Source organism: Petromyzon marinus, chromosome 34 (assembly GCF_048934315.1).
Source record: "Petromyzon marinus isolate PM22_M1 ecotype Great Lakes invasive population chromosome 34, UKy_Petmar_22M1.pri1.0, whole genome shotgun sequence".
NCBI lineage: Eukaryota > Metazoa > Chordata > Hyperoartia > Petromyzontiformes > Petromyzontidae > Petromyzon > Petromyzon marinus.
This window is the reverse complement of record NC_133700.1, coordinates 2,106,670-2,118,380: the sequence shown is the minus strand read 5'-3', so window position 1 is coordinate 2,118,380 and position 11,711 is coordinate 2,106,670. Positions and strand designations below refer to the sequence as shown.

The following is an 11,711-nucleotide window of genomic DNA, read 5'->3' as shown; positions in this document are numbered from 1 at the left end:
CCATCCTGTGCGATCGTATTCTGTGCACATTCCACACGGTAACATCATTTTTGCCCCCAATAAATTCGAGCTGACGAGACCCAGCAGTGTGCATTGTGCGGCTGTGGAGGAGCCACAATTTTGACAAGTGCACAGCTGTACCTTGCCGGCACTTGTGTTAAAGGCACGGGGGGGGGGTGGCTTTTAACTGCTTTCTACATCGCAGCAGAGCTGAATGGCCTCATCGCACAGGAGGAGGGGAATGGGGGGGGGGGGGGCGTACAGTTGCGCGAGGTGTTTGGAAAGGGCGTTAACGCCAACCAAAGCTCCAAACAAAACGAATGCAGCATTCAAAGTGCGCATTGCCCTGCCCCTGAGCATTATAGCAAAGGTCAAAGCGACTGCTACCCCCATTCAGCTGAGGAAAGTGGGAGCGGGTGTGTCAACCAGGTAGGTACACGGGCAGCAGCGGGCCTGCTGGACTCTGCTCTAAGCTATGCAACCTGGGGGGGTGGGGGAAGCCTGGTTTTCCAGTTCCCCCAGGTACAGCCAAGTGACGTGAACGCGTAAATAAATGCACGCGCTAATGACTTTTCAGGACAGCCTTACTGACTCATCACCTTTTCTAGATGGATCTTCGGGTGATTTTTATTTTAAGAAGTGTTCGTGCCAGGGAGGAACCAGAGAAAACCCACACATAAGAGAAGATAATGTTCAATGGTAGACACAGACGGATTCTAGAACCTACTTGCTGTGCTGACTATGTCTTTCCGCATTGAGTTGGGAAGTTTAAATACTGTGTTCCACCAACCCTTGCTTCCAAAGCACCATCATGCTTGGCCATAACCAATGGCAACTGATTGTATCAACGCCCTTTCGCGCGTGTGTGTAGGGGGGGTGATGAGTAGGGGGCTGTGGGGGTAGGGCCAGTCTGGTTGACTTCCCGAATTGGGTTTCATTGGCTCAAAGGGCCTTTGTGGAGCATAAAGCAAAGCTCGGGTACTCTGAAATCAGATTTCAACCAACTTTCCAGGACACGGCAATTCCAGTAAATGCTCATCAATCAGGCATTATTTGAACACGGGGACTGCACGAACATTGTATTTTACGGTCGGGACACTGGTAAATTTCCACTGAACATGGGTGGATGTGTCTGGGTCATGGGCGGGTCTCGCCCCGCCGGGGTCTTAGCCAGCGGCCCTATTCCTAATAAAGTATTAAAGCTTTCGTGACTGCATAAAATTACTCATTGTTTTTTTCGGTAAAGTCACGTATCTAGAAATACAATAAAATTATATTAAAACAAAAAACAATCACGACGTTTCGATCACAACGTAAGCGATCTTCATCAGGTGTCAAGAACAAATCACGGAGGTAAATACAATTATCACACTTCTACGGGGAATTTACCGTTGTAATTATGTGTAAGATGTGCCCTTTTTTGAGCTGCCGTTTTGTATTTACAAGAGGTGGTCATTTTTTGAGCTGCCGTTTTGTATTTACAAGAGGTGGTCCTTTTTTGAGCTGCCCCCTCTCTCTCTCTCTCTGCCTCCCTGTCCGTCTTTCCTCCCTCCTTACCTCTTGGTGGACTTGTATATGTATTTCTACTGACCGTGTACCTCGTATTTTTCATTCTATCTATGCTGGTATGTGCAATCCAAAGGTTGAACACGAAATTTAACACTCTTCTGAAACTCGTGGTCCGCCAGGAAGTGTCTGTGTTGTTGGCCGGACTGGATGTGCTTCACATAATGTTTTTTCAGGTTTGTTGAATTCTCGTATCTCATCTTTTTGTTGTATTTACCTCCGTGATTTGTTCTTGACACCTGATGAAGATCGCTTGCGTTGTGATCGAAACGTCGTGATTGTTTTTTGTTTTAATATAATTTTATTGTATTTCTACATACGTGACTTTACCGAAAAAAAACAATGAGTGGCCCTATTCCTGTTACATCCGCCCTGGTGTAGGAGCATCGTGTAACCCGTGGTTCTTTAGCGGCGCCCTGTGAGCTCGGGCACAGGGAAGATCGGATTGACAGATACGGCGTTACAGTGAGCGTATTCGTGTCGCCACCTACTGCTTGAACCAAGCCAAGCCTTTTGCCTCTGAATCACATCCAAAACTGTTGGTCTAAAGCCCAGCGCATATGAAATTTTTATGGCGGGACAGGCCCCGAGGTCCCGTAAGCCCCCGGCTCTCGCATAAACTACCTTGCGACGTTATTTTACGTCTGTTGAAGGCGAACGATACGGCAATCTGTTCCTGTCGACGAGCTCTACACGATGCGCTGATCAAAGTTTCTTTTGCGCATTCGTCCTCGCTGCTGCGCTTGGACGACACGACAACAGAATGATCCCCGCGCCCTGCGGGTCGCGGCGTTTATGTGCGCGGTGGGACGGAGTCGCCAAAAATAAGGAAATTAATGACGATTTTGACTACCGTTTAGTCGGGACTCCGGGGTCCCGCCATAAGGTTCATATGTCCTGGACACTTCCAACCTAACCCCGCAACTATTATTTAAACAGCACTGGTCGGTATAATCACGTCGAGATGTTCGTATGCCTTAGGAATGGAGTGTAATTGTACACTTTGCAAACGTGCATGGGCAAACGCACGCGTGATTCAGAACAGTGCATAACACAAAACAACGTATATCGTTCTTTGCCAATCCACTGCTAGATGGTCTCAAAACGCAAGTATTCATCGTGAACAATGTTTGACCATACTTCAACGTGCTGTGGTTAATGTACATCGACTGAAACGGCATAGGGAGGAGGGCCTTCAGTAGCGAAATGACAAGTGTTGACAGCAGTGCATGTCAACAATGTCGCTAAAGAAAAACAGAGTAATCGGCCGTTTCAGGAAATGGGCCTTCGTTCGAGTAGATGACTGATTGGATTCTAGTTGGAGATGACAAAAACCCTCGGTGAATCCAGTTTATCAACAATTTTGTGGGTGTATTCGCTATTCAGCATCCGTTTATGGGAATTGCTGCCCATAAATCAGCTTCAACATTTGAAGGTAGCAGGCAGTGTAGTGCAACATGTCATGTTATTATCGTATCTCTTGAGGGGCGAACGTCAAAAAACTTTAGCTCATTTTATATATATTTATGTTTTAAGGCAATATTGACAATAGTGGCGAGTTTTTATTTTATTGGCAGAGTGTTTGGCAAGCAGCGAATAATCACTGGATTGAGTTTGTGAATGTCACTCAGATTTACTCACACATTAAACATCTTAGTCCATTGTTCAGTCATTCCTGTCCTCTGGCTTAACATACCACTAAAAAACACAGCCAATGTGGGAGTGCATACAATTTAAAGATCAAACAAATCCGTTTCTATGAAAAAAAAAACATTTTATTCCTGTTCGTTTCTGGTACAAATATTAACGCTGACACACGTAAGAGCTGTTACAAAGCAATCATTAAAAAAATGTTTTTGACGAGTGCAAAACGATAGTTGCGTGTTCAGTTTGGCCGGTCACATGACCAGGCGGTTGTGGATTTGCCGCTTCTTGCAGAGGTTTGCGGTTTGAATCTGGCAGGCTGCCCTGGTTAATACTTCATGTGTATTAAGAATAAAATACACGCCGTCTGTTTCAGAGTGGACGTTAATGATCCCATGACATTATTAGATGAACAGTAGACCATTGTATGCTCGTGTCATGATCCAGATTTGCTAAATAAAAAAAAACCTGCAAATCGTGTTACTGGGAAACAAAGATAATCATCGCCCCCTACTGCAAACGTCCTGCCAGGACCCTCCAGAAAAAGAGTTGAGACTAAGTTAGGCTTTCCTGGGTAAACAAGCAGAGTAATGATATTAAAAAAAGAAGTGTCCTCTCCCAATGCCAAGCATAAGTTTCTCACAACCTCTTTGTAACCTACAAATGTGAACTCAAACAAAAAAATAGGTGAAGTCAAAGGGATGTCAATGCTATTGAAATGAAGACGTTTGGCAATCGTGGAGATATTTTGTAGGCACCCCAATATAGGGTGGAGATCTCAATTCCAGAACTTAGGCTCTGGACCTCCAGAAGCAAACTGCATAATTAATGGTAATGCTGTCGAAGCAGTGGAGGAATTTCTCTACCTGGGATCTGAACAGACCACTGATGGACGACGTAGACCTGAAGTTATGCGCCGGATCGGCCTGGCCTCTGGAATAATGAACGGTCTGAGACACATTCGGGCACCAAATTGAGTCTGCCAGAGCTGCGTTGTCAGAATTTCTGTATCGTGCGAAGGCCTGGAAATTGGTTCAAGCTCATTTGGATCGGCTGCAGTTCGTCCACATGCGATGCCAAAGATGTCTTTTTGGCATCCGATGGTTCAACTTCGTTGTAAATGTCACCATTAGCATCTGCGACCGGTCTCCTCGCAATTGGGAGCTTCGTTGGAGGGAGATGGCTGTCACTGTTTAGATACGTCGCCCGTCTGGATGCACAATCTCCAGCAAATTGTGCACTTCAGTTGGCGGTTAACGTTTGAGGTGGACTGCGACCCTCAAAGGAATGGCACCGCCATCGCGATACATGGATCAAACAAATTACTTGAGACACTGGTATATGGCAGCAAGATCAGTTTATGCGAATGCTGTCGCAAAAGGTCACGCGTTTGGCACAACGGTCCTTCGTTGACCATGCTGATGAATCATCTCATTGGCGTTGGTGGCTGTGGGGGCGGCGTGCGTGCGTGCGCTGATGACGAGCGAGGTCGGACGACTGCAGGAAGCCCTTGCCACAGTGGAGGCACTTGAAGGGCTTCTCCCCCGTGTGCGTGCGCATGTGGCGGTTCAGGTGCGACGACTGCGTGAAGCGCTTGCCGCACTCCTCGCACGAGAAGGGCCGCTCGCCCGTGTGCGTGCGCTTGTGGCGGTTGAGCGCCGATAGGTGCGAGAAGCAAGCCCCGCAGAGCGGGCACGTGAAGGGACGGCCGCCTCCCGCGGCGCCGTCGTTCACGCCGCCGTCCCCGCCGCGTCGGTGACAAGGAACGTGCCGCACGTACTGAGCCGGCAGCGAAAACTCCTGGCCACGCTCCACGCAGCCATCATACGGAACATCCTCTGCCTGTGCCGCTCCCAGAGACGGTGGCGGCTCCATTGATGAAACAGCGTCTTCTTGATTATCAGTGCCATGAACTTCGTCTTCCGTGGCAGAAGTCCTCACCGGCTGTGTGAATATCTGCACAGGCGAGCCATCGTTATCCAGGTGCATCGTCGGCGTTTGAGCACCTGGAGTCGCATGCACTCGGTGTTGATATCCAACACTGTTCTCAGCCGTAAACGGATTGTCATCTTCAATGAGAACCACGCTCTGATCAAGAGTCAGGTTGGGATTCCAGACTTCTCCCAAATCTTTCTTACCGCTGCCCTTGTCACAGCGTGGATTGTTGCTATTCCTCACGAGTGACGTTTTATCAACAGCCCAGTCCGGTGACCTGCCCTGGTCGTTATTCCACTTGTATTTGGGTCTGGCTGCTTTCCATTGCTTTAACGTATTGACGTCATTGCAATATTCCTTGCTGCAGCATTGGGCAGAAACGTCCTGATGACACGTGCATGCCAGATCTTCTAATGCCTCTTTTCTACTGCACTCTGGCACATCACCTACACACAGGAGAACCAAGCACGCTAAACATTACTTTCACACCAAAAACAACACGTTCTTTATATTACACAGACACACAACTGTTTAAACATTAATGCTATAGATGCCCAGTTTAGAATAAAACATGAGCTGGACCCACCGTTCTCCAGGCAATCGGTCTCCACTTCCACCTTCACGAAAGACACATCCAAGTTGGGGCCAGAAAACCCATCAGAGCTGTCAGGTGTACCTACGTCACAGCACACGAAAGTGCCCAATGGCACCTTACATTATCGAACATCACTTGAAGCTTTTCACACTTTTAATGTGTCAATAATTATTGTCGATTATAATCGACAATAGCCAAGTTGGCACCTTCAACTGCACTTAAGTGCTTACATTGTGTTATCACAGTTGTGACATTTGTATTGAATCGCATACAACAATTGGACAGCAGATGCAGCCATCTCTTGCCTTAATTTTTCCATCGGTGTGAGCCCACAGTGCGACTGCAGTCACCGATCTAAAACCATGGACCGTCACTTCCATCATTAGCCATCAGTCTTTCAGATATTTTTAATCAGGCTACTCCTGAAGCCTCCTGAAGCCGTCCACTAGCTCACTCACCACCACACACGTGGCTAATTTCGAAAGAAAAGAAGGCCCCACTGCAATTTCTACGAATGCCAGACTTACTTTCACCGACCGGCTCCATTTTGATGTTTACATCCCACGCTCGAGACGGGTTTTGCTCCTCGTCTGCGAGCGCCCCGAAAGCATCCACAGGGGACGAAGACTCCACTGGAACAGGGCTGTCCACTGCCTCTGCACAATGACACACAAAGACAAAGATCCCTGTATAGCCTTTACAGACTGTAGGGACAAGTGCAGTTGGCGAGCACCTATGAATGCCGGAACGGCACACGAGGGGGTGGGTGGCCAGCACCACACCTGACCGCCTTTGTCTCCCGAGTGGCGATGTTTACACATCGCACCAGGTACTCATTTGAGACCGAGTCGACCTAGGGGAGGCCCAGAACCGGTTCAGATAATCATCACCGGTGTTGAACGCGAGCAGGAATCAAACCCGGGTCGCTGGGTTGGTAGAGCAGCGCGCTAACTACGACCCTACCACTCCCCTAACAATGACACACATATACATGCACACACATAAGGGCCTATCCTCTCACACAGCACAAGATATCACCGCAAGTGCCATTCGCTGGCAGCCAGTGCACACTTGCGCGTGCCCATCGCTCGCAGACCTGCTGGCACCGGCGAGCCTGTGCTCCGTGGGCTGGCGCCCGCCTGCACCAGCCCATCCAGGCAGCTGAACCTCTCCGCCGACTCCTGCAGCTCCTGGCTCAAACTGCTGAGCGTCATCACGATGGCGTGCAGGAGGCTGGTGAGCAGGCTGTGCTCCCCGCAGCGGAGCTGGCACGAGTCCGTCGGCGGCAGCACCGCCGCCGCCGCCTCCGTGCCCCCGAAAGTTTCCGCCGCAATCCGCAGCCGCCAAACCCCTCGCAGCAGGCGCGCCAGCACAGCGTACGAGCCGAAGGGCAGCCGGCGCCGCGCGAGGGAGAGCAACTCCGCCCGGATGTGCGGGTCCTCGGCGCAGGCCAGCAGCGTATCCTCGCTGCCGATGCCCAGCTCCTGCTCGAGCGCGAGCGCCATGCTCGCGCTCGCGCCCTGCGTGCCCAGCCACGCTGAAAAACTCGTGGGGCCGCCTACAGCCACCCCAGCTGCCATCTTGCAGGTCGTCACCCTAAACCCTGCGCAATTGAAAACAGATGGGAGACATTTTTTTGACGGAAACACACACGCGGCCGTTATGTTGACCCACTGATGAATGAGAGCCTCCCCACTGCCGTGCGGGTCCTGGGTGTTATTTGACCATAGTTCACCGCTGGGTCAGCGCGGGTTGGTGAAGGCTGCGAGCATGGATATGGGTACAATGTAGAGTACAGCAATACCCCGGTTTACGTCATGTGATGCGTTCCTGAAAGGTGCGACGATGAATATCGAAACGACGTCAATCGAAGCGATTTACAGGGCAGGAGGTGGTGGAGACGAAGGCCGAGAGGCGACGGAAAACGAGAAAGGAGGTGACGATGCGTGGGGGTTGAGGGGACGCAAATCACGTTGAGGTGTTAATAATAAAGTGTCGACGTATTTGCGAAACGACGCAAAAGAGGGGTGGGGAAGAGACGTGAATTGGGGTTTTGCTGTTCTTCGCTGTCCTGCCCTCTGCTGACCACAACGTAGCCACACTCATGGCATGAGCAGGTGGCAGTGGACAGAGAGGGCCGCACAGAGACTGACCCCAGCCCATCTTAGAACAGTACCGTACTTGAAGTCCGCTGCTACCACCATCTCCTCTGATCCCCGGAATGGTCAGCAGTTATTTTAATGTCAGAACAGAGGGTTTTTTTTGGGGGGGGGAGGGGGGCGCGGTTAAATCACATAAATATAAATGTGTAGTTAAACCCGCCACCACCCGACACAGCCAAATCAGTAAGGTTTGTCACGTAAAAACAAAACGTGCCGATTAGTTACTCGTTGGGAAGAGTAACCTATTTCATGGATATAATTTTGGTCGCGAAAGCCTACGTGCTAAACCGACCTTAATGTCAGTTTTGCAGCTGGATGAGAGAGTTTCCGACTGCAGGAGTACTTAAGACTTTGCCCAAAGGTCACCAGGAGACGGACACCACGCACGTATCTGGACTCTGATGGGATATTTAATGGGAGGGCATAAACCAAACATCGCAACGCGCAAGGCCCTCTCGCCAACTGGTCCCGACTCGAAAACAATCACAACGGGCATCCATTTTTGTCGTATAAAGCGACGAAGCGGGTGACGTTAAAAAAAATAAATGGAAATTGTCACACCAAAAGCTACGTTTCAATAACTTGCTCAACGGCATCCCCAGCCGTGCCTTCATCCACTGCTGGATGGGGGACAATCACTGCACTGTACGGGCACAGACAACGGCAGGTGTTCAGTCACCGCGATGAGACACCAAGTGCAGTGTGAAACTAAAACAGAACCCAGCAATACAGCGCGTGCAATTAGCCACGGTAAGACGCGCGAGGTTTGTCCGGAGCGAAACATCACCGCAAACCCGCGGCATGATCATCACACACACACAGGACAAGACCGCTCCAACAGTCGCGGTCCGTGGACCCTCCACGCGACTCGGCGTGGCCGCCACTGCACGAACTTAAAACACACAGCGACCACCACCACCAACCAACCACACGATAACCTCCTCACCTCCTCTACACCAACCTCCTCACTCCACCACCTCCCTCGCTCCTGTGGCACACCTACAGGGACGTTAGTCGCCCTCCCACCCCACGCCTCCTTTAAAGCCGCCGCCGCTGCTGCCGCCTCCCACGTGAATGTGCGACTGGAAGGAGGCTCTGGGAAGGGCCCAGGCCTGGCGAGCGCGGCCACCGCCCCCTGGCGGCGGTGAGACTCTGACGGCGGCCGCGCGAAATCAGCGGGGCGGGCGCAAAATTGACCCGCGCGGGGGGGAGTGTGCCGATTGTTACAGCCCGTCTGTGCCGCTGCTGGCGTGGGGGGGAGGGGGGCAGGCGGCGTGGGGGGGGGGGCAGGCGGCGTGTGGGTGGGGGGCTGCCCTGGCCTCGCGTGGAAGGAGCGCGGCGCTGACGGCCGCCACTCGGCATGCGACCATCAGCAGTGGCAGCGGTGGCAACATCATCAACAGCAGCATCATTACCATCGTTATCATCATTACCATCGTTATCATCGATACCATCGTTATCATCGATGCCATCGTTATCATCAATGGCAGCAGCAGCAGGAGGAGGATCATCAGCTTCTCCAACATGAGCAGCAAACTCCGGCATTCAACAGCAGCAGTATGATCCTCATCAGCAAACGGTAGCAACATCGAGGACTTTGATAAGTTATGATCATCAGTCGCAAGTAGCCGTTGTTTTTATCCGCTGCGCGAGGCATCGAGCACCATGGCACGTGAGCGTCACGATCATCTTCATTGTTATCATGAGCGAGTCCATCCACTCTCGCTGCTGCAGTGCCACAATCTCATCTATAAAACAATTTAAATAATTTTAATTTTACCAGCTGAGGCCCGACGAGCTACATAGCTCTTTTTCAGAAGCGACCTGGCTACCAATGATGGCTCAACGAAGTGGCTTATGGCGTGGAAATTTATACCAGCAGCCACCATATTCTAACACGTGCGTTTCTAAATGTGGTGGGGAAAATCGGAGGACACGGCGAAAAATCCACGCAACTACGGAGAGAACACGCACACTCCAAATATGCAGCAGGCGTCAGGGTCGGGATCGAACCCACGACGTCCTGTGCACCAGACGAGGTAGTTAACATCTCACCACAGCGCGCCTCTTTGACGAGTTGATCTCACCGCTTCCACGGTGGAAGCACTCCCAGGAATCACCCGTTTCGTCCAACATTCATTCTTGTCCTAGCAATGTTGTGATGTGCGTTGTTTATTGCCTAATTCGTGGGTGTAATTTAGACCACTTGTCCCATACTGTCAATGGCCATATTGCTGATTCGTCAGTGCTCCAGTAGGCATGAAAACCACCCTTAAGTTAACCAGCTGAAATCCACACTGATTAGAGGGCTCACCTGGAAGTTGATTGTTTTCTGCCGTTTTAAAAAGAACCTGTTAACTTGTTTAACGTTCAGTCCTTGTCAGTAAACCGGAGGCCTCCTCACACCATTCTAGTCATGGGGGTTATATGGCATAATTCACCACATTATGCATGAAGCCCAGGACCGGTTATCACTCGCCACCGTTGAGCCATGGCTGGGAATAAAACTCAGGTTGTAAGGTTTACGAGTCCATTAACCAGTGGACCACTACTCCTTTATATTCACGTGTGATTTTATCCCGATAAGAGTCCACCGCGTTGTTCTTGATCCCGTACCTTATGAACAGATTAGCCAATTGAGATTACATTTCCTGTCAAGTTTATGGATTTTTACAAAAGTCTCACATTTCAATGCACACGGCACTCTTTATGCATACATTATGGACTTAATGCACGCTGAGAAATGCAAAACACAAAATGTAGAGTTTAACACGCAGGTTTTCGCGACCAATATCATCCATGAGGTTTTTTGGGTTAGATCGCGTAAATGTCGTTAAACCCACCACCACCCGACACAGCCAACTCGTAAGGGTTGTCATATAAATAGAACATGTCAATTCATCATTGGCACAGCACACCGGTGTGTTGGAGAGCCAAGCTATATTTACAGCCAAGCCACAACAATAATCCGATTGTAAATGTTGTGACTTGGCTTTCCAACACATCGGTGTGATGTACTAGCATGTTGTTTACGTGACAACCCTTACAAGTTGGCTGTCGGGTAGTGGCAGGCTTAACATCATTTATTTACACGATCTAACCCAAAAACCTCTATTATGGACACCATATATACTCTGTGCAGTAACTTTATCAAATTGATGAATTTGCAGCAGAGCAGGTTGGTGCGCGTTTTTTAAAGCTTAAATTGCTGAAATGCAATATACTCATTTGCCTAAGTTTGCAATGAATGCGAAGTACCTGCTGTGAGGATCAGAAAATGGTGTATGTTTGGACACCCGACTACTTAAGAGTATACAAGATAAAGTCAATTGTGTCGTGGGCTTGGGCAGAACACATCAGCGATTGCTGGTGGGTGGATGGCAGCCAAGAGAGAAAGCATCCAAATGGAATCCACTATTATGGAGTGATTAAATTCGTAAAAAAACACGTTTCGGTCGCAACACAAGCGTCCGTCATCAAGTGAGAAAGAATGATCTGCTGTTGTGGCTTTATATAGGCACGGGGGGGGGTGTGTAGAGTCGTGGCTGCAGGAGTTCACGGGGAGAGGGTTTGTGGCGTGCAGGGCTGAGTGGGGGCTGGAGAAATTAGCATGTCAATGAGCTTGAATTAATAAACGAAAACAGCACGGGTGTAAGTGAGAATCACAGCAGTTAAAAACTTGTGGTTTATCACGTCCTTCCAATGATTGCTCAATCTGAATCCATCTTCTCGATTAAAGTTTTGTCTGTTTGTATATCTGGATGGCTTCATGAACAAATCTCTGATGGTAGCCCGAGGGTCTGCAGAGC

General features: G+C 49.8%; 1 protein-coding gene across 1 annotated transcript; it reads right to left on the bottom strand.

The window, feature by feature from the left end:
- Positions 1 to 3,328: 3,328 nt before the first annotated feature.
- On the bottom strand, positions 3,329 to 9,154 carry LOC116948569 (uncharacterized). The gene is made up of 5 exons (XM_032965342.2): positions 8,849 to 9,154; positions 6,837 to 7,343; positions 6,268 to 6,396; positions 5,732 to 5,821; positions 3,329 to 5,591 (listed from the first exon to the last, which is right to left on the bottom strand). The coding sequence occupies exons 2-5, from the start codon at positions 7,318 to 7,320 to the stop codon at positions 4,642 to 4,644; spliced, it is 1,653 nt and encodes a 550-aa protein (XP_032821233.2). The 5' UTR covers positions 7,321 to 7,343; positions 8,849 to 9,154; the 3' UTR covers positions 3,329 to 4,641.
- Positions 9,155 to 11,711: the final 2,557 nt, after the last annotated feature.